Raw genomic sequence first — 24101 nt, forward strand, 5'->3', positions numbered from 1 at the left:
AGTACCTAAAAAAATAATAGATGCTCAATGCAGTTTGTTGAATTAAATGTACAAGTTAGATTGTTGAGTGAGTTTTTTCATTTCTCTGTCAATAAAGCAAAAATGTTGTATTGGTAAAAGAGTAGAAGAGAATAGTTGGAATAACCACTTAGGAAAACTTGAAAGTACAATGCTCACCTGTCTTATTATGACCAATGGATTCTACACATCAGTATGTACCTGTAAAAAACGCACACATAGATTCACCAAAAGACATTCCCAAAAAGGTGCTTTATATAAGAACCAAAACTTGGAAATTACTGAAACGTCCTTCAATAATAGAACAGGCAGAAACTTCTGGAAAAGACGGTGGAGTAGGCAGATCATAACGTCACCTCATCCTATGGATTTAACTAGATAATACACATATCAGTGTAAATAACCCAGAAGACCACCCAAAGACTGGCAGAACAAACTCTCCACAGCTAAATGTAAACAAGAGGCCACATCGAAGAGGGAGGAAGAGCAGAGACATAGCTAGGAACTAAATGAACATGCAGGACTGCCTGGGGAGGGAGGATCACTGTGGTTGAGTGGACAGAAAAACAGACACCCCAGCCACTCCAGGCATGGAGAATCCCCATTATATTTGGCTTTGAAAACCAGAGGGGCTGCATTCCGCAGGCTTTTATAGTAAGCTGTGCTTAATCCATGGAACTTTAAAAATCAGGTTTGCTCTGGGAGAGCTGGGAGGGTGACAGGAGACTGAGTCCCCACCTGTAAAGAGATAGCACAATGGAGTGTTTGGCTGGCTCAGCCAGTAGAGAGCATGCAACTTTTAACCTCAGGGTCATGAGTCCCAGCCCCACATTGAATATGAAGCCTACAAGAAAGAAAAGAAAAGAAAAGAAAAGAAAAGAAAAGAAAAGAAAAGAAAAGAAAAGAAAAGAAAAGAAAAGAAAAGAAAAGAAAGAGAAAGAAAGAAAGAAAGAAAGAAAGGAAAGAAAGGAAAGAAAGGAAAGAAAGAAAGAAAGAAAGAAAGAGAGAGGACAAGAAACAGCCCCACAGAGATACTGCATAGAAGAGCAGTTTTCAAAATGCCTGGTTGGGTGCTGGGTGGCTCAGTGGGTTAAGCCTCTGCCTTCGGCTCAGGTCATGATCTCAGGGTCATGGGATCAAGTCCCACATTGGGCTCTCTGCTTGACAAGGAGCCTGCTTCCTCCTCTCTCTCTCTCTGCCTCTCTGCCTACTTGTGATCTCTGTCAAATAAATAAGTAAAATCTTTAAAAAATAAAAAAAGGGCGCCTGGGTGGCTCAGTGGGTTAAGCCTCTGCCTTCGGCTCAGGTCATGGTCTCAGGGTCCTGGGATCGAGACCTGCATCGGGCTCTCTGCTTAGCAGGGAACCTGCTTCCCCCTCTCTCTCTGTCTCTCTGCCTACTTGTGATCTCTGTCAAATAAATAAGTAAAATCTTTAAAAAATAATAAAAAATAAAAAAGGGGCACCTGGGTGGCTCAGTGGGTTAAGCCTCTGCCTTCGGCTCAGGTCATGGTCTCAGGGTCCTGGGATCAAGACCCGCATCGGGCTCTCTGCTTCGCAGGGAACCTGCTTCCCCCTCTCTCTCTGCCTCTCTGCCTACTTGTGATCTCTGTCAAATAAATAAATAAAATCTTAAAAAAAAATAATAAGGGGCGCCTGGGTGGCTCAGTGGGTTAAGCCACTGCCTTCGGCTCAGGTCATGATCCCAGGTCCTGGGTTCAAGCCCCGCATCGGGCTTTCTGCTCAGCGGGGAGCCTGCTTCCTCCTCTCTCTCTGCCTGCCTCTCTGCCTACTTGTGATTTCTCTCTGTCAAATAAATAAATAAAAATCTTTAAAATAAATAAATAATAATAATAATAATAAAATAAAATAAAAATAAAAAAAATTAAAATGCCTGGTTTATACAGGAGGAATACAGGAGGATTTACTAATCTCAGAGTGAGGGCCATTTCTCTTCCTGACCCCCTCCCCACATGCTCCCAGGCCTAGACATCTGTGAGAATCAGCACAGTGACATCTAACATCTCCATTTAACATGACCAGCTTCTACAGATCTGCTTCCTCCAACCAGCCTGCTTCTGTTCCCTGCCACTGCAGGTCCCCTCGCACAGCCAATACATTGAGTCCTTGTAACCACAGTGCACCATGCCCCTGCATTCTTTTCTGTACATGACCCTCTAGCTATGCCTCAGATCCAGGTCCCCTCCCACAGCAGACCTGTGGAAACTCTGCTAATAGAGGGTGCCCCACCCCCATATTCTCCTGCAGACCTGCCCCCTCTAAAATGTCCCTGGCTGTAGCCCATCCAAAGATAGCTGCACACACCAGTCCAACTGCAGCCCTAGCAGTGGAATGGGAGCAGACATCTGGTCTTGACTGCAGGCTCCACCCATCAACAAAGGCATCTCAGGGCACTGCAGTTTGGTGTTACTACAGCTCTGTCATACAGCTGGTCTGACTCAACTCAAACCCAAGGTGGCCCCAGAGTGGCCCACTAACAACAGAGGAACCAAACCCTGCCCACAACAGGCAAAGAGAGCCATGGCCCACAAGTGAAGGCAAAAGCGGCTCAACCACAACAGTAGGGCATATGCAACACACAAAGGAAACACTCCTTAAGTGCCAGATTCTGGTACACAGGGAACATTGTGCTACAGGATACTACTATACCTGTTCTTTATAAGGTCATTATTTTTAAGGGCAGGAGATATAGCTGAATTTCCTAACTTTCTTAAAACAGAGATATGGACAAATGAAGAGACAGAGGAATATGTTCCAAATGAAAGAACAGGATAAGATCACAGCAAGAGACCTAAAGGAAATGGAGATAAGTAATATGCCTGATAGGGGATTTAACATGGTGGTCATAAAGATACTCACTAGACTTGAGAAAAGAATGGAAGGCCTCAGTGAGACCCCTTAAAAAAAAGAGTGAAAACTCAAAAAAGAACCTATCAGAGATTAAGAACTTAATTGAAATTGAAAACACATCAGAGAGAATAGTAGACTAGAGGAAGCGAAAGAATGAATCAGTGACCTGGAGGATAGAGTAATATAAAGCAATCAAGTTGAGCAGTAGAGAGAATAAAAATAATAATAAAAAAATGAAAAGAGATTTAGGGAAACCAGGAACACCAACAACTGTAATAACATTTGCATTACAGGGAACCCAGGAAAAGAGAGACTAAAGGGGGCCGATGATTTATCCGAAGAAGTAATAACTGTGAACTTTCTGAATCTGGGGGAGGAAACAGAAATCCAGGTCCAGAAGTCACAGAGGGTCCCCAATAAAATAAACCCATGGAGATCCACACCAAGACACAAAGTAATTAAAAATGGCAAAAAAAAAAAAAATGATAAGGAGAGGATTTTAAAAGCAGCAAGAGAGGGGTGCCTGGATGGCTCAGTGGGTTAAGCCTCTGTCTTCAGCCCAGGTCATGATCTCAGGGTCCTGGGATCAAGCCCTGCATCAGGCTCTTTGTTCAGCAGGGAGCCTGCTTCCCCAATCTCTCTGTCTGCCTCTCTGCCTACTTGTGATCTCTCTCTGTGTCAAATAAATAAATAAAATCTTTTTAAAAAAATAAAAAATAAAATAAAAGCAGCAAGAGAAAAGAAAACAGTTACCTACACGGGAAACTCCTTAAGGCCATGAGCAGATTTTTCAGCAAAAACTTTGCAGGCCAGAAAGGAGTGGCAGGATATATTCAAAATACTGAAAGAAAACAACCTGCTGCAAAAAATACTCTATCCAGCAAGGCTATTATTCAGAATAGAAGGAGAAATAAAGAGTTTCTCAGATAAACAAAAGTTAAAGGAATTCATGATCACTACACTAGCCCTATAAGAAATATTAAGAGGACTCTTTGAGTGGAAAAGAAAGACCTTAAGTAGGAGTAACAAAAGTAGAAATCATTAAGTGTATCTATGAAAATCAGTCAAGGGATTCACAAAATAATAATAAAACAATGTAAAGGATGACACCATATAGCTAAAATGTGGGTTGCAGAGAGTAGTAAAGAATAGGTTTAAACTTAAGCAACCATCAACTTAAAACAGGCTGCTATATATACATAAGATGTTACACCAAACCTAATGGTAGCCACAAACCAAAAACCAGTAACAGTTATGCAAAAAATTAAGAGAAAGGAACAAAGGGGGAAAAGAGAAACCAAAAAATACACTTTTACCTACTGAGCACTGATGGGTACCAGTGGGGAGGTGGGTGAGGGAATGAGTGCAATAGGTTAAGGGAAGTAAGAGTATACTCATCCTGATGAGTACTGAGTAATACATGGAATCAGTGAATCACTATATTGTAGACCTAAGACTAATTTAATACTGTATGTAAACTATATTGGAATTAAAGTTTTAAAAAAAGATAAAGGAATCCAAGTATATCACTAAAGAAAGCCAGCAAACCATGAGACAACAAAGCAGCAGAAGAAAGGAACAGAGAAGAACCACAGAGACAACCATAAAGAAAACAAAATGGCAGTAAGTACCTACCTATCAGTAAGTACTTTGAATATAATACCTATCAATAATTACTCTAATCAAAAGACATAGGGTGATAGAATGGATGAAAAAGCAAGACTGCTTACAAGAGACTCATTTCAGACCTAAAGACACATGCAGCTGGAAAATGAAGGGAAGGAAAAGCACTTATCATGCAAATGGAAGGGCAAAGAACGCTGGGGTAGCAGTACTGATATTGGGGGGATAAAAGACTTTAAGACAAAAACTATAACAAGGACACCATATAAAGGGAACAACCCAATAAGATCTAATAATTGTAAATATTTATGCATCCAACATGAGAGCACCAAAATACATAAAGCAGCTAATAACAAACAAAGGAAGTAATCAGTAGTAATACAATTAACAGTAGAGGACTTTAATAGCCCACTTGCATCAACGGACAGATCATCTAAACAGAAAATCACTAAGCAAACAGTGGCTTTCAGTGACACACTGGACCAGATGGCTCTAATAGATTACTCAGAACATTTCATCCTAAAACAGGAGGATACACATTTTTTTCAAGTGCACGTGAAATATGCTCCAGAACAGATCACGTATTAGGCCACAAAACAACCCCCAACAAATAAAAAAGGCTGAAGTCATATCATGCATCTTTCGTGACCACAACACTCTGAAACTAGAAATCAACCACAAAAAAAAAAAAAAAAATCTGGAATGAGCACAAATACCATGCTACTAAACAATGACGGGGTCAACCAAGACATCAAAGAGGAAATCAAAAAATACACAGAGACAAAAGAAAATGAAAACACAACAATCCAAAATCCTTGGGCTGTGGCAAAAGCTGTTCTAAGAGGGAAGTTTATAGCAATAAAGGCCTACCTTAGGAAACAAGAAAAATCTCAAATAAACTACTTAACTTTATACCTAAAGGAGCTAGAAAAAGAAAAAACAAACCCCAAAGCCAGCAGAAGGAAGGAAATAATGAAGATGAGAGCAGAAGTAAATGAAACAAAAAATTAAAAAAAAAAAAAAAAGAATATATCAATGAAACCAGGAACTGGTACTTACTATAAGAAGATCAACAAAATTGATAAACCTTTTGCTGACTCATAAAAAAAGAAGTCTCAAACAAGATGAAAAATGAAACAGGAGAAATAACAACTCATACCACAGAAATAAAGGATTAGAAGAGAATATTATGAAAAATTATATGCCAAGAGACTGGAAAACCTACAAGAAATGGATAAATCCCCAGAAACCTAAAACCTCCCAAAACTGAAGCAGAAAGAAACAAAAATTTAAACAGAACAAATAACAGCAATGATAGAATCAGTAATTTAAAAACTCCCAACAAACAAAAGTCTAGGACGAGACCGCTTTTCAGGTGAATTCTATCCAACATTTTTTTTTTTTAAAGATTTATTTATTTATTTATTTATTTGACAGAGAGAGAGATCACAAGTAGACGGAGAGGCAGGCAGAGAGAGAGAGAGAGAGAGAGGGAAGCAGGCTCCCTGCTGAGCAGAGAGCCTGATGCGGGCCTCGATCCCAGGACTCTGAGATCATGACCTGAGCCGAAGGCAGTGGCTTAACCCACTGAGCCACCCAGGCGCCCCTCTATCCAACATTTAAAGAAGACTTAAGACTCATTCTTCTCGAACTATTGAAAAAAAAATAGAAGAGGAGGGAAATCTTCTGAATTCATTCTAGGATGCCAGCATTATCCTGAGACCAAAACCATATAAAACTACAGGCCAATGTCCCTGACGAAGATAGATGCAGAAATCCTCAGCAAAATATTATCAAACAATTCAAATTTTAAAAAATACATTTTTAATTTTTAAATATACATTTTAAAAAATACATTTAAAAAAATCATTCACCATGATCATGTGGGATTTATTCCTGGTTTGCAAGGATGGTTCAATATTCTCAAATCAATCAACATAATACATCACAAGAGAAAAGATAAAAAAAAAACCATATGATCATTTCAACAGATGCTGAAAAAGCATGTGACAAAGTAGAACACCCACTCAAGATAAAAACCTTCAACAAAGTAAGTCTAGAAGGAACATAACAAAACATAATAAAGGCCATATATGAAAAACCCACAGCTAACATCAGAGTCACTGGGGAAAAACTGAAGAGTTTTCCCCCTACGGTCAGGAACAAGAGAAGGACATCCATTGTTACTACATTTATTCAACACAGTATTGGAAGTCCTGACCACAACCATCAGATAAGAAAAATAAATAAAACACATCCAAACTGGTAAGGAAGGACTAAAATTTTCATAATTTGCAGAGGACAGGATGCTTAAAGACTCTACCAAAAAGCAACTAGAATTTTTAAACGAATTCATTAAGGTCAGAGGATACAAAATCAATGCATTTCTATATACTAATAATGAAGTACCAGAAAGATTAAGAATACAATGTCATTTACAATTGTACCAAAAAATAATAAAATATCTAGAAATAAACTTAACCACGAGGTTAAAGACCTATACTCTGAAAACTGCAGGACACTGATAAAAGACACTAAAGACGACACACACAAATAGAAAGATATTTAGTGTCTTTATTATTTTGTTATTTCTCCCAATTTGGGAGAACAAAAAGTCTTAAAATATCTACACTACCCAAACCAATCTACAGATTTAACCCAATCTATACCAAAATACTAACACCGTTTTTCACATAACTAGGAAAAAAAATCCCCAAATTTGTACAAAACCACAAGAAGACCCAAAATAGCCAAAGCAATCTTGAAAAAGAAAAACAAAGCTGGAGGTATCATAATCCCAGATTTCAAGATACACTACAAAGCTATACCCATCAAAACAGTATGGTACCGGCACAAAAACAGACACATAGGTCAATAGAACAAAACAGATAACCCAAAAATAAACCCATGATTATATGGCCAATTAATTTTGGACAAAGGAGGCAAGAATATGTGATAGGGAAAAGACCATCCCTTCAACAAATGATGGTGGAAAAACTGCACAGCAACGTGCAAAAGAATGAAACTAGACCACTTTCTTACACCACACACAAAATAAACTCAAAATGGATTAAGAACCCAGATATGAGACTTGAAACCATAAAAATTCTCAAAAGAGCACAGGCAGTAATTTATCTGACATTGGCTATAGCACATTTTTCTAGATATGTCTCCTGAGGCAAGGGAAATAAAAGCAAAAATAAGCTATTGGGATGTAATCAAAATAGAAAGCTTCTGCAAAGCAAAGAAACCAACAAAACTACAAGGCAATCAAATGAAAGGAGAAGATATTTGCAAATGACATATCAGATAAACTACCTAAAATATATAAAGAATTTATACAACTCAACACAAACACAAATAATCCAATTTTTTTAAATGGGCAGAAGACACAGACACCACTCCAAAGAAGATATATATATGGTCAACAGACTCATGAAAAGATAGTCAATATCACTTACCATCAGGGAAATGCAAATCAAACCACAATGAGATATCATCTCATAACTGCCAGAATGGCAAAAATCAGAAACACAAGAAACAAGTGTTGGTGAGGATATGGAAAAAAAGGAATTCTCGAACAATGGGTGGTAATTCAAACTGATGCAGCCACTGTGAAAAACAGTACAGAAGTTCCTCAAAAAATTAAAAATTGGATGCCTGGGTGGCTCAATCAGTTAAGCTTCTGTGTTCGGGTTGGGTTGTGATCTTGGGGTTTTGGGATCAAGCCCCGCATTGGTACTTCTCCCTATGCCTCTGCCTCTCTCTCCTCTCTCTGTCACTCATGAATAAATAAAATCTAAAAAAAAAAAAAAAAAGACTAAAAAAATTAAAAATAGAATTACCATATGATCCAGTAATTCCACTACTATTTACCCAAGTAATACAAAAACATGAATTCAAAAAGATATATGCACATCTATGTTCACTGCAGGATTATTGACAATAGCCAAATTACGGAAGCAAACCAAGTGCCCATTAATAGATGAATGAATAAAGAATATGTGGTATACACACACACACACACACACACACACACACACACTGGATTGAATATTAGCCATGAAAAAGAAAGGTATCTTGTCATTTGCAACAAGAATACATAGGAATGGCATAATGCTAAATGAAATAAAAAATCAGTCAGAGAAAGACAAATACAATTTTCATCCATCTAGGGAATTAAAGAAACAAAAAAGAAAAAAACAGACAAACCAACAGACTCTCAATTATAGAGAACAATCTGATGGTTGCCAGAGGAGAGATGGGAGGGGGGATGGGTGAAATAGGTGAAGGGGATGAAGAGTCCACTTACCTTAATAAGTACCAAGTAAAATGCATAGAATTGTTGAATCACTATATTGTACACCTAAAACTAATATAACACTGTATGTTAACTATATTGGAATTAAAATTAAATAAAGACCAAAAAACTAGAACAGGGGAATAAACTGTGGACTATTCACACAACAATGAGAATGAGCGAAGTGCAGCAACACACAACACTCTGTCATAAATTTTATGTTCAGCAAAGGAAGCCAGACCTGGAAAGACATCCTTACAATTTCATTATAAACAAAACTGATCTACAGTGTTAGAAGTCAGGACAGTTCCTGCTTGGGACAGGGACAGGCAGCGACAGTAAGGGACACAAAATGGACTTCTAAGATGCTGAGGAGATTCTGTCTCTTGATCGGGTTGAAGTTTGTACGGGTGTGTTCACGTGATGAAAGTACATCAAGCGGTAGTACCTTCATGACTGGCACCCTTTGCTCTATGTATGTTATACTCCAGTGAAACATACTCTTTACCGATCCGAACCTTGACCCAGAGGACAGACAAGGCTCAACACCGAACTTCAGCATTCGTACACATCAAGTCCTCTCTCATCTACATGTTTCACCTTGACTACACAGACCAACACCCTTCTACTGGCAGCAGGTGGGTCCCTAAACTTATGCAGAACATCAGAGGCACCCCATATGAGTAAGAGTTGAGGTGAGCTCAAGTGGCCTGACCGCCAGACAGATTGAGAGATGAAGGCTGGTGCGACTTTCCCACAGAAGCATGGCTCCCGTCACAATGCCCCTAATGTCCAGCAGGCCAGGACTGCTCTGGTTCCTTTGTGGACCATAGCTCTTCCTTTGTGGAATAACCCCCAACAGGTTGACAAGCACCCCTTATTCTTCACTTGATCTCAGACAAGCAGTCTACAGATTTCAGAGGATAGGAATCACCTTTGTTTGGTTCCCTGCGACATCCTAAATCGCCAGCACGGTTTCTGGTACAGAGCAGCCTGGCTAATAAGCATCTGTGCTAGGAATGTAGGAATGTGTGAATAAAGAGAACTACTGAATCTGAGTACCAGCACCTGGTCACTAGAAAGGCAAGATCTAGGTCAAGGATGACAATGGAAAGAAACAAAACAATAAAAACCTATGCAAAGGTCTTTCTGAGATAGGAGAAATTTTTAAACCATCAACCTTGTCATATAAAGAAAATCACACAATTTATTTCACACTAGTAAAAACAGCAGTATTTTATCTCTACTACGGATAACACTTTTATGCTCTCCTTCATTGAAAATCACATAGCTCTTCATTCAAGTAGGCTGGTCAAAGGTTGAAGACGAGATCCAGAGTCACGCTAAGACCAGCTGGCCCAGATGTTGGAAGTGATGCCTCAGCCTAATGAAAGTTCTGGACACTAACCAGCCGGTCATGCCCACTGAAGCCACAAAGGAATCAGCATATTAAGGACCATAAAAAGACATGGAAACTACCCAACCATCCCTTAACAATGGGGTTATGGAAAGACCCCAAACAGCCACACAAATCTGTTCAGTTATTATCTGCTAACTATATTCTCCCTCCTGGCAATGGTTTTATCATTTTAGGTACTAGTAATTGTAGGAAATTCAGCAACATGGGGTAAAGCAAAGTTTGAGAGTTGGTTCAGTGGGCAACGGAATGGCTTCAGAACAAGAAGTACCACCATGCCTTGATGATCCTCAAAATTACTTGTTCATTACATACTCTTGGCACCACTTAAGCTTTGATACCCATTTCTCTGTAAACTAAAGTCAGGGTCAGAGTCAAGTTACTTCAGGTCATCTGTACACAAAACACATCAATTCTGCATGCAAAGTTAGCCCAGAGTTGGCTGGGTTCAGGCCCCTCCAGAGATAGGAAGATTTGTTGAGATGACATCCAAAAGAGTTTATCTTGTAAAAGGCCCCACATCAATTTCACCATGTTCATGTACACAAGTGTCCCTAGTAGCCAGTCAAGAGTCAAATGTTATTCTGCTCCAGGAGCACCTCCTAACAATGCCTGCTGCTGAGAATATGCAGACACACACTCTGGAAAGCAAGACCTTTCTTTCTATCGGTATTAAAGGTAGCTCTGTTGGCCAAAGGGAAAAACACTGCACCCATAATAATTTCCTACTACACAAAATGCTCATTTTGTCTAAAATGTTATTATTCATTGGATCTTATCATGTCAGCTATTTAGGATGAATAATAATTCTCCAGGATTTTTCTGGAAATACAATCTGAAAATTACCTGCATCAGAATTATCCCGACTGCTTATTTAAAATGCAGCTTCCTGGGTGTCACCTTCGACCTACTGAAGACTATGCTCTGGACACAGAGGCTGAAATCTACAGGGCTTTTGTTTTGTTTTGTTTTGTTTAAGATTTTATTTATTCATTTGAGAGAGAGAGCACAAGCAGAGGGAGCGGTAGAGGGAGAAGAAAGCTCCCCACTGAGCAGGCAGCCCAATGCAGGGCTCAATCCCAGGACCCTGGGATCATGACCTGAGCAGAAGGCAGTCGCTTAACCGGCTGAGTTACTCAGGCACCTGGAAATCTATAGTTTAAAGAAGAGCATTAGTGATGTTTCAAGATTACAGAGCCATGAGTATAAAACCACCACTCTAGCACCTCACTCTGTGCATTTTCCCTTTTTGCCTTGGCCTGGACATTTTTTTTTTATTAATTTTATTTTTTATAAACATATATTTGTATCCCCAGGGGTACAGGTCTGTGAATCACCAGGTTTACACACTTCACAGCACTCACCATAGCACATACCCTCCCCAGTGTCCATAATCCCACCCCCCTCCCAACCCCCCTCCCCACATCAACCCTCAGTTTGTTTTGTGAGATTAAGAGTCACTTATGGTTTGTCTCCCTCCCAATTCCATCTTGTTTCATTTACTCTTCTCCTACCCCCTTAACCCCCCATGTTGCATCTCCTATCCTTCATATCAGGGAGATCATATGATAGTTGTCTTTCTCCGATTGACTTATTTCGCTAAGCATGATACCCTCTAGTTCCATCCACGTCGTCGCAAATGGCAAGATTTCATTTCTTTTGATGGCTGCATAGTATTCCATTGTGTATATATACCACATCTTCTTTATCCATTCGTCTGTTGATGGACATCTAGGTTCTTTCCATAGTTTGGCTATTGTAGACATTGCTGCTATAAACATTCGGGTGCACGTGCCCCTTTGGATCACTACGTTTGTATCTTTAGGGTAAATACCCAGCAGTGCAATTGCTGGGTCATAGGGTAGTTGGCCTGGACATTTTTAGAACTGAGAGTGAGGCCATGTCAACGGTAGGACAGAAAGAACTACAATAGCAGAGTGGAGGCTTATACTCGCTGCATATTTGTTTTCTGTTTCATCTGTGCAAAGATTGCCTGGAATGCCTGCACTAAGTTCTGTTTCCCAGCTCCAATCATAGGCACCGATGGGCTTTGCATAAACGCCTGCTCTCCTGGCACATAATTACACTGGGGAATGCTGACGGTGCCCTCCACGGTGGGACACGCTGCAGATCAAACCGGAAGAGTTTGCAAATTCTTACAAATAGTTGCATAATATGTCTTTCCTTCCCTTCCCCAGTACACCCAATAAAAAAGCAAGCTCATTTTAAAGGATCAAGAGAGAGAGTCTCCTGAGGGACATGTTTGTATAGCATCATAAGAAAAGCAGCCCAATCAAGTTACTGTGGACTTTAGCAGTACCCTTCCAGAACAATCTCCAATAACTCACATCACTGGCTTGTCAATGCTTCTTTCCTCCTTCCCAAAAAGAAACCGTTACCCTCATCTCTGTTGGAGGGACGCTGAGAGGACTCAGACAGACAGGCTGTGAAATGCACCCGCTCTATTCAGCCCTCGACATGGTGCTAAAGGAACTGCGTGCTTTTCCATCTCCCCCGCTAAAGTGTGACCCTAGAGGGTGGTAATCTTGGTTCTCATCTTTAGTCTCCAAGCCTGGCACCCAGTTAGTTCTCAGCAATGATGGCAGGAGAAGGGAATGGGGGAGGGCATTCTCATTTCTGAAATAAATACTTCATAAATCATTACTCCATCCAGAAACTCCATGACACCTTTATTTTTAAACAGCAGTGGAAACTGTAGGAGCTCTATAGCCCAGGACACTGGACCACGGAGGGATGGAGAAGCTCATGGGCTGCAGACCCTAGAGGAGGAAGGACTTTCTGAAAGGGGGAGGCAGAGCAGGGGGATGGATACTTTCCCACCAGAGAAGACTGCTGAAGCTGGCAGAGAGGGGGAAGAAAAGAATAGGCCATCCTTCTGTGTACTTGGCCCATCTGCATACCTCATTTGTCCCAGGCGACTCATACCCCTGCCCCCAAAATAGGAGCTGAGGTGAAAATGGACAAAGTGTGGTTTTTAAATAAACTAGGAGAGAGCTTGCTGCTTAACAGAATCCCAGAGCAAACACATCTAATAGAGACACATCAGGGTCCTTCCCACTTCAGGACCTTGGGACTTGCTCTTCCCACTTGCTGCCTGGAACACAAGCACCTTTTCTCACCTGGCTCGCTCCTGTCATCTGCCACCTGTTAGCTCCAGTGGCTTTCCCAGGGAGGGCTTCCCTGACCAAACGTGTTCTTTAGTGCCTTTTTCCTCCCCTTCACCTAGTCTCCAACCATCTATACCTCTACCTTGTAGCACTTCTGTCTACTGTACCTACGTGATTATCTTTTTTATTTTATTTTATTTACCTATTTGACAGACAGAGATCACAAGCAGGCAAAGAGGCAGGCAGGAAGAGAGGAAGGGAAGCAGTCTCCCCGCCAAGCAGAGAGCCCAATTCGGGGCTCAATCCCAGGACGCCAGGATCATGACCTGAGCCGAAAGCAGGGGCTTTAACCTACTGAGCTACCCAGGTGCCCCTGTACCTATGTGATTATCTTTTGACTGTTTATCTGTTTGCTAGATAGTAAACCCTGGAGGGTACAACCCCCCCCTCTGTCTTCTTCACTAAGCACCCAGCAAAGGCCTGGTGCAGAGCTGGCATTTGGAGAACAATTTTGCACCAACAAACCATCATGGCCCACAGTAGTGATTTTTGACTGCTTGGGTTTTCCTAAACCACAGCCAACCTGCTATGCCTTTAATGAATTATAGCTCCTCTGAGAGACTGTCGTGATCTCTATCTGATTGAGATCAGAGAAAGAGGCCTGAGTAGAGAAGGAAGAAAGGCCTGGCCAACCATACCAGTATATTCCTGTTGGTTTTGAGGCCAAACCAGGAGCTTGGAGACTCCCGAACTCCAACAAGCAACATTTGCTAGACCCTGGAGGAACTTCTTCAAGGACAGTAATGCAGAACCCCACCCACCCTAAAGCCAGCCTGGATCTATCTATCTGTAGGACAAGATGAGGTTTATACCTTTTGAGATGGGCTGGAGGCCAGAGGATCAGAGCTTAACATTCAAAGTGATACTGATTAGGGCTGAGCTGGCAAAACAGGGCTCCCTGGGGAGCCCTTCACATAACTCCAATTTCAGGCACAGCTGGGCACGAAACCCTCTCATACCCATCATGATGAGTTGCCAGTTTCAGGAGGTCCAGTGATGATGGGAAATACATGGCAGTCTTCTGTGCCAGAAGCTGCAACTGGAAATTAGCAGAGAACAGATCATATGGAACCTCCCACAGCCTTCCAGACTGGCAAGGAATGAAGACAGGCTCAAAGAAAATGGGGGAAATCTCCCCAACATTTCTTGAAGACATGAGACAGTAAACAACACCTGGAGCTGTGTGCCAACAATTCCCTCACAGGGCAGAAGACAAGTGACCCTCGGAAAGCAAATCAGAGGAGCCGGTATACCAGCCACCCAAAGATCATGAGCATCTTATTTTGCGCTTTGTGTCACGATCTCACTCAGCCTCCCCCAAACCCAACAAGTAGATATGATCCCTTGATTTTATATAGATGAGGAAAGTGACGCTCTGGCCAAAGACCCAAGCTTATACTTGGCAAGACCGCAAGCATGCAGGGGTTGCGTTTCTTTTTAAGTTCCCCCTGACTCTCAACAGCACTCCATCTGTTGGTACCCATAATCACTACCAGTTGCTAAAAGAATGAGACACGTGTCCAAAGCTAGCATGACTTACTGGGGCCAGCCCTCTAAAAAAACAACTTGTCCCCATCCTGGAGATGTGGAAAGTCCTAATCCCGAATCACTCACTCACTCCTTCACTCATTCATTCATTCATTCATTCTGTGCTGAGCTTAACAGTAAAGGTCTGAGAATACCAAATTCTATACCACAGGGTATCCTGAAAAGGGTTATAAAGTTGTAGGTCCAAGCTTAAAGATAGAGATTAGAAACCCCCAAAAACGTTTTGCAGTATGTGTGTATGATGTAGAATCATGCCTACCTACCCAAAACTACCAAAACTAAAAGCACACGTCTGCAATTCTCCTGTTAGCTTTCTTTCCCAGGGATACAGCAAGAGGTGTGCTTAGGAAAAAACGCAAGTCAACACAATGCTTACTGACCACCTACTCTGTGCCAGGCACAATAAGACTCGGGCTCTGACGTCTGGAGGCATCCAGTGATTTTAAAAGCTAAAATATAAATATATACAACTAAAATTGAGGAATAATACATTAAGTGTTATAGGAGCTGTTGTTAACATCAAAAAAAAAAAATAGCCTCCACCTTTTCAGCCTTTATTAACCAGACACTTTGCTAAGAGCTTCCCAGGCATTAACCAGTTTATTCTCCATGGCAGCCCTCTGTAAGGCTGGTTAACATACTGGATACCCCTGTCCCCTTAAGGAGCTATCGCTCAACCCTCCTTTCCACCATGGGATTCAATGAAACCCCCACCACCACTTTAGCTCCACGTCCCAGGCCTGGACAATTAGCATATTCTACCCAACTGTCCAGAATTGTTGACTGGGGATGGGTATATAAAATGGCTAAATCTGACAAGTCTCAATTCTGGGAATTTTGTTGGCACTGCTGAGACATAAAAACTTTATGATGATATAAATTTGTACTTGCCATGAGCTACCACATAGAATTAATGAGCCTGAGAATAAAACCAACATAGGAGAAAGAAAGCCCAAAGACTGGGGGGTGTGGGAGAGGAGAACAATGAGCACAGACACCCAAGTCCTACATGTAAGCCAAGTGTCTGGATCCAACCTATACCTAAAGGCATAGCTTATCAGTAGGATCTTCATTTACAAAGGAGGTTTTCTTCTCCCTTTAAGCCAGCCTGAACTGGATTTCAGTTACTTGAAATCTAGAGTTCTCACCAATAAGAGGGTTACTATCCCCACTTAACAAACGGAAAGTCAAGGATTCAGAGAGGACAAGTAATCTGACTACCTTGGGTTTAATTAACCAAGGTTTGGGAGGCCGCATGATAGGAAGCCTTGAGTCAGCCTGCTCAAATGACAGGGGCGTATTTTTTCCCTCCACGAGGGCCAAGGTGGAGACATGCAAGTCACCTCCCTATGCTCCTTTTTCTGTGCAGTGGGTTAATTTCTTGTTTAGCTTTACAGTGAGTAGGCAGTCCTCTGAGGACCCAGGTTTACCCAACAGTCTATTAAATTCTTCATTCTGGGCACTGTCTTCTTTCTTAGAAGTACACAAAAACTGTACAGTTTAAAAGTAATGGCATCTTATATTAGATGAAATAGGGTAAGAAGATACTTGTAACCTTGGGCAAACTGTTTAATCCCTTAGGGAAATTTATTTTGTTTGTAGTTATCTCATCTGGGGAGAGGAGATCCATCCAGGTGTGCCTGGATCTGAGGAATTTCCTGAGGAACATCTATAGTCACCTCACCAGAAAAAAAGTAAAAAGAGTCATCCTCAAAGTGTTCAAGTTTAGATACTGAGTGTGATTGGTCTGAAACACACTATATTAGGTAAACAAGATATGATTAATTATAAAATACTTTATTACTAACATTACTGTATCTCTCCAAGCAAGATAAAAGAGTTGAGCTCATAATTACATCCTACTCCTCTAGGGGAATCACAGGCCCCATGGTCCATTTGGGACACTTCTTGTTTTGGAAATAATTTCATCAGTCTATAGGAAAGGAGTATCTTCTCAGCAATCCAGTTCAGCAGAAGCAGTACAGGGCAGCACTGGGGGAGGACCGGGAGAGGCAGGGAACTCAGCCCAGGAAGGTCGACTGAGGCAAGAAGCTCTCCCACCCTCGCCAGGCAAGAACTAGGTCTTCTCTGGCAAGGACAAACTGAAGGTTAAGGACAGAAGACACAAGAATGGTCTCAGGCCTACAGACTCCCAAACTGTCTCTTTACAATGATTCCTTTGAAATAATTATTTCTACGAGTGGTCATTTAGTACAGGGGATTCAAGACAGCAGGTTCATTAAAGAGAATCAGGATCACAAACTCATTTAAGTCTCCTTGAACCTGTTTAATCAAAATGATTTTCTGCTACTCTCTATTACAAGCCGAGTTTCTGTGGTGACAGATTAATGACTGATCCACTAAGCCACACCACCTCTCTTGTCACCAACTCTACTGACAGAGCCAGCCACTATTCTATCAATAAGCCCCATTTGCCCTTGAAACTCATGACAGCTGAGATGTTAAGATCAAAGGAGCAGATCAGACACTCACTGCCTCCCCAGTTCTGCTACAGAGACCACCAAATCCCCCAGAGTGTACACCAAGAGGAGAAAGAATGCAGGCTGGTCCTTATGGTCTCATTAGAATTACAAACTCAGGTCACTCCAGACTAAGATAAATGCCAGCCAAGGCAACTTTCTGATTCTTCAGGCCTGCTCAAGGTAATTATCCTGGAGTTAAATGTCAAGTCTAGTTTCATGTGTGCATAAGAAAGAAAATGTCATGTTTGGTGTAAGCAACAATATTATTTTAATCACATCAGAAGCTCATTATTAGCAGAAGATAAGCCCTGATGTGACCCCTACAGTATGCCGTATCTACCTGGCTTCTGTTCCAGTTTGCCTCAAACTAAGATTCTTCACTGATGGCCCTCAGACACGAAGTACGAAAGACTTACAACGTGATACCAAAGAAGCCTCACACCCTAAATCCACTCCACTCTTGACTGACTGCAAAACACAGCAAGAATCTGGAATCAGACTGCCTGGGTCCAGTCCAGGCTCTTCCACAGCCCAGCTCTGTAACTTGGGGCAACAGCCTCAACCTCCCAGTTGAAGTCGATAACAGTCGATAACAGTACTTCTCCCCTAGGATGGTTATGAATTTTAAATGAGATAATATATGTAAAGGGCCTTAAACAATGTGGTTGGTTAACATCAGGTTTTACCTACTTCTGCAATATTTTAATTTTTTAATTACAACCAGAATGTATGACTGTTATAAGAAAAAACTTCTCAAAAAAAAAAAAGCTAGAAATGCATGAAAACCTTAAAGTATTTCCTCCAGTAGATAAGAGGTTACTGAGAAAAGAAATCACATTATTTATCTTGTGCATGCTTACAGCCCACGCTGCCTAGCACATACTAGACAGTCAGGTGTGGGAATGAATGTGCAAATAAATGTAAAAACGAACAGAGGAAAATTTCCTTAGAGGAATGACTATGAAAAGCAAAATCACACTGAAGAAAAACCTAGAGAATGACTGTAGCCTCTTGACCCCTCTATCTCAAACCACAGAGAAGTTAAATGTACGATCGTAGAAAACTGGAAATTATTGTACAACTTAATACAAACACCTGCCTTCTTCATCTTCTCCTGTGCAATACTGTATTTGTGCAAAAATCCCAGTCTCCATCTGACCAAAACATCCCAACAGCTCATCTTTATAAAAGAATGATGACCAAACAGACCACCAATTACATTTAGGAGCAAACATCTCCTAAGATCTCAACATTGTTCTGTTTCTCCTGGATCCCTCATTCCAGGCAACAAGCCATGGAGTAGTTCTGAAAGTTTTGTTTCTGTAAAGGAGACAGTGATTAAGTGTGTACCTAGAGCAACAGGACCACCTCAAAGTGCTAAATAGTGGCTCTCAAGTCATCGCTGGCAATGCCACAGGACATTCAATGCAGGAGAGCAGGGAGCACACAGCCTGCCCATCATTCCATTTCCAAGTAAGCCCAATAACCATCACCAAAGCATATGATCAACATTCTAAAAGGAGACTTTAGGACCTCATTTTCAGTTTCACAAGACCAAAAATCACTTCTAAATCTTTCTTCCCCAGGTGCCTGGGTGGTTCATTTGGTTGAGCAGCCAACTGTTGGTTTCAACTCAGGTAATAATCTTGAGGTGGTGAGATCAAGCCTTGCATCAGGCTCGGTGCTAAGTGGGAGTCTGCTTGGGATTCTCTCTCTCCCTCTGCCTCTCCTCTCTCTCTTTCCTTCTCTCTTTCTCTCTCAGAAAAATAAATAAACCTTTAAAAAAGGAAAATTTAAAAAATTTAAAAACAAATCTCTCTCCCCTGAGGCAACAAGCTTTTTTTCACAATGATTTTCAAATATTGACAAGTACCATAACAGTAATCTCAGGACACAGTCTCTATAAGTTATCAGAGGCCTCAACAAAACAACTAAAACACTAGCAGAGAAGCAAGCTTTGTCAGCCTTAAGCAAGACCTGGCTTAGTGCAAACAATCAGGCTGGCTGGGCAACTGCCCCATTAGCTGGGTCTTCATCTACTGTCTACTGAACATCCAGTCTGTAGAGCAACCAACCTTTGTGGCCTGGTCCCAGAGAACAGAGGCTTTGTGGTTACTCCGGGTAAGTGACCCAATGAAGATGCTTTAAGGTGGAGTCAAGGAGTGTCTAGTTTGAGTTTCACAACTTTGAAGAGGTTACTAGCCACAGCTGGTATCACAAGATCCCATGACGCATATAAAATGGTTGATGATAAAACCTGTCTGGGACTTTCTCAACATTTTGAGATGTTTTTAAATGGTATGCTGGATAAAATGATCATTTTAAAAGAATATATGCTCATAAAAATCTTAACACCTAAAATTCTCCAGAAATAACAAAAAATTCTCCAGAAACAAAAAAGATTTCAAGAATGCTTTGAACACAGAAGCATTTCTCTTATTAAGTTTCAGACATTTCTACAATAGTTAAGGCAGTCTTTCCTAAACATCGTAAAAATTACCTAAAATGTTCGTTTAAAACAGAGTTTTCCAGCAGTCGTTCCAGAAGTATGGAATCAGGCTTTCCAGGGGAGAAGTCTGCATGCTAGAATTTAACAAACACCCCAGGTGAGCTTCATGATACATCAGGTTCGGGACAACACTGACCCATGGATAAAAAAATGTCACCATTTGCAAGCAAGATGAGAAATAGAGAAAGCTCAACATTTAAAAATTTAAAGCTTAATGGGAAATAAGAATAATGTTGTGCTTATGATACACCAAGAGTAGAAACCTTTGAGCAGACACAAAAGCACAGTAAACCTTTCCACACCCTGAAGGCCAGCAAGCACAGGTGTTTTCAATCTGACCCAGGTGCCAATCTAACCAAGACATTGACAAAGGTGTGCCTTCTCCTCTACATCCGGCCCAATTCTTCCGCCTCTAGCTGAAGTAAGCAACTGCCTTGTCCCTCCACTCTATCCAAAATGGAATGATAAAATACATTTTTTTAAAGATTTTATTTATTTATTTGACAGACAGACATCGCAAGTAGGCAGAGAGACAGGCAGAGAGAGAGGAGGAAGCAGGCTCGCTGCTGAGCAGAGAGCCCGATGCGGGGCTCGATCCCAGGACCCTGGGATCATGACCTGAGCCAAAGGCAGAGACTTAACCCACTGAGCCACCCAGGCGCCCTGATAAAATACATTTTAAAATGCAAAATTATTTCTACCCTATTGAGTCCGCGAATGAAGCCTTCTTTGGGGGGCACCTTTTGGGCAGTTCAGCATCTTTTTCAGCCTAAGGCAAATAAAGTCATCACAGGACTCTTCCGAACAGAACAGAAAGGGGATGCAAGATGGTTGACAGAGCAGGTCAGGAACAGTGGGAGGTGTGCCAGGCATCTCATGGTTGGGGGAAGCAAAGAAGAAGTCTGCTGCCTAAGCCAAGCTCAAAATTACTGTGGAAGTTCATTGAAAGTGTTTGAAAGCACGTTTCAAAGAGAAGCAGCCCACAGTCAACTAAAGAGAGGAGGAAGAGGAACAGAGAGAGGAGGGAGAAGCCCTCACTGGAGACTGTGGGCACACCTGCTCCTCAGGGATGGGACCCGGAGAGATGCTCTTTACAAGTACAAGCAAATATCTGGATTCACTGGATTTCCTCAGACTTTTCTCCTGCAAAGGTGTGAGGCTACCAGAAACAGGGCTAGACAAATCCAGGAAAGGGAGGGAGATCCCCGCACATCTTTCACCTAAAAGAGCCCGGTGACAAGAACAGGGACTCTTGGGGCAGATCTGTCTCAAGGGCAAGAAACACTCATGTTAAGTGTCATACAAGTTCTCTCCCAGTCCCCTCCAAGCGCATGGCCCCAGCTACCTGGGAGAGCCTCTAGAAGAGCTGTCAGCAGCCCCCATAGCACCTGGGGCAGGGGGAAGGGGGTTGCCATCTGCTGGAAACACTGTGCCAGGTGTTTCTTGTCCTGCATCCTCTGGGACATACCTGTGGAGCAGCAGCCCGCCTTGGGGACAGAAACAGGCAGCAGATGTGCCTGCCGGGGCTCCCCCAGAGGGCAGGAGACCAAACCCATGAGCAGTCAATCTACTCCCTTTCCCCTAAGACACCAAGGGTCAAAACCACCACACCTCCCCCACACTAGTACTGTCAACATTGAATGAGGCCCATTGCCACGACCCTCCAAAGCTCCTAGAACACCTGTCTCTAACACATCAGCTGAGCTCAGCCCCAAGCCTAACATCTGTAGCATGGAATCTTCTGGCACAGCCTAGAGACTGTCTAAATCACTGCTGCCCCAGGAAGGTTCTCTAGGGCCCTCGGTAAAGTCAACCATGAACATGAGGGGGACTGAGAGCCTGAGGAAGCCTCTCCGTTCAAATTCTGTTAGTCTCCTCCCCGAGTGATATGATAACACACACCTGGACCACAGGTCGCAGGCAAAGAGCATCAAGGCTTCGAAGTTGTCTTTAAAGTTCGTCTCCCGCAAGAGGCAGCCTCGGAACCCCGACCAACGAGCTGCGGTGAGCAGGTCTGCACCAATGCCCGCTCCACCCCGCCCCAGAGGCCCCCAGTCTCTGAGAGGCTCCCCGGCCCCCGCAGGGCCCGGCAGCAGCAGCGGTACTCACGTCTCGAAAGCGGTTCCAGTACTTGTCCCGGTCGTACTGGGAGACGGTGCTCAGCCACTGGTCATTGTCTAGGAAATTGCCGTTGTTGGGGCCCGCGCCGCCCGCCAGCGCGTCCAGGTGCCGGCTCTCCACCTGGAGGAAGCACCACGCCGCGGCCGCCGCCGCCAGCACCGCGATCGCTGGCATCTGCGGGCAGGGGGCACGCCGGGGCGTGAGGCGGGAGGATAGGGCCAGGCGAGCCCCTCGCGCTGCACCCGGCTCTCGGCGCCTGGGCGACCCGCCCGGGCTGTAGGGACTGGGCATCTCACCGCGGGGAAACGGTCATCCCCCGCACACCCGGGGAGCCTGTCGCGGATCTGGAGACCCGGGAACCCCTCTCACGAATGGGGGGCTTAGTTTCAAATGAAGAGGCTGCGTCACAAATTAGGGGCTGCTACCAAACTACAGAGGACCCCTGTCGCCTATTCTCCGGATGCCCCACAGACCGCTACTCTCAGATCAGGGTTTTCAGCACCCCTCCCTAAAAACCGGGAGCCCGGGATCCGCAAGGCGCACTCCCACAGACGGTGCCCAGAGCTCTGGGGTAGGGAGCGGGGAGAACCGGGCTCGGAGCAGCAGCCCAGGCTCCGGCTGAACCGGGCGCGGGGTGCGGGGAGGATGTACCCGCGGCGGGGGTGGGGGTCCCCCCTCGCCCGCCCTGCCGCCTCGGCACGAGGGGCGCGCAGAGATACCCCCAGGCCCTGACCCTGCCAACCTCCCGGTGGTCGCGGGGAGGTCCCAACTACGCCAAGTTGGGGCGCGGGGCTCCGCGGGGCACGTACCGTGGGGGCCGGCCCGGGTGCCCGCGTCCGAGTTGCTCGAGCTCGCGTGGTGCGGTCGCGGAGGCTGATCTGCCGGCTCGCTCTCCTACGCTCCTGCCACCCGCCGCCGCGCGTCCGGCCGCTTTGTGAGCCTGCAGCGCTCTGGCTCCGCTCGCTCTCCGGCTCGCACGGGCGCGGCGACCGCGGGCGGAGGAGCCAGAGCGCACGAGCCGAGGCCTCTGGCGACCCCTGGCGGCGGCGCGCTGCCATGCCGCCCGCCCGACAGCCGCGCCGCCCCTGGGCCGGGAGCCTGGGACGTGGTTATCCACAGCTCAAGGCCGGGCTGAAACCAGTTTTCAGGGTCAAGCTGCTGACGGCGGGCGGAGACGAGTGAGGATACAAGGCCGAGAAGCCAGCCAGCGTTTAGACATTCTCAGAAGGAAGGTCGTCCGGGCCACCCAGGTCAGACTCACCTAGGTCGGGGGAGGAGAGGCCTTCTTAAAAATGCAGATTCCTGCCTCAAGCTCCAGACCTGCTGAATCAGCATTCCTTAGGAGGGCGCCCGGTCCCTTCCCCCCTCCTCCCAGGTGAGTGAATTTCTGCCCTGGCCATTCCTGGTCGTGTGCCCACCTGCGTCTCTGCACTTCCGTGCCCCATGACTCTGCCCACGTCTGTCAGTGCCTTAAAACAGTCCGTCTGACCTCCATTACTATAATGTCTATACCCTTCTTTCCCCACGGTGGACCTGTGCGTGTCTTTTCTTGTTCTTCTGCAGAGAAACCCATGTCTGCTTCTGTTCCCATCCCTTGAGAACTGGCCCCGGCACCAGCCTGTTGGATTTTCCTCGAGGGCAGAGAGGAGAAAGAGGAAAACTAAATCAGGCTTGGAGGGGAGGAAAGAGTGGGGCGCTGAACCTGACCTCCCCTCCCCCACCATCTGGTTTCCAGGGCCTGGTCAAATAGGGCTGGAAAGGAATTAATGCAGTGCCCTGTGTGCATACAGGTGACACTCACCTGCTACCTTTCTCTTGTACAACCACACCCCATTCCTCAGAAATCTGAGTGATACCTTCTCCCCTCTTCTGTCAACACAAACACACTTAAAACCATTTGTGGTGCTTTCCTGATGAAAACCAAACTCAGAGTGAAGCCCCCAGACCCTGCACATCTGTCCCTGCTCTGGCTGCCTCTCATACCACACTTTCCTCCTTTCCTGACTTCTTGGATAGGTTGGTCT

General features: G+C 43.9%; 1 protein-coding gene across 2 annotated transcripts in view; it reads right to left on the reverse strand.

Annotated features, from left to right (window-relative positions):
* The window catches only part of SPOCK1 (SPARC (osteonectin), cwcv and kazal like domains proteoglycan 1), a 516740-nt gene extending 493703 nt beyond the window's left edge, over positions 1-23037 (reverse strand). For both annotated transcript variants that reach the window (XM_047730551.1, XM_047730550.1), the window contains exons 1-2: positions 22887-23037; positions 22066-22251 (exon numbers count right to left, since the gene is read on the reverse strand). In XM_047730551.1, coding sequence (XP_047586507.1) covers positions 22066-22251 — 186 coding nt within the window. In that variant the 5' untranslated portion in view covers positions 22887-23037. The remainder of the gene's footprint in view (positions 1-22065; positions 22252-22886) is intronic.
* Between the last annotated feature and the right edge of the window lie 1064 nt (positions 23038-24101).

This window comes from Lutra lutra, chromosome 5, assembly GCF_902655055.1.
Source record: "Lutra lutra chromosome 5, mLutLut1.2, whole genome shotgun sequence".
NCBI classification, from domain to species: Eukaryota; Metazoa; Chordata; class Mammalia; order Carnivora; family Mustelidae; genus Lutra; species Lutra lutra.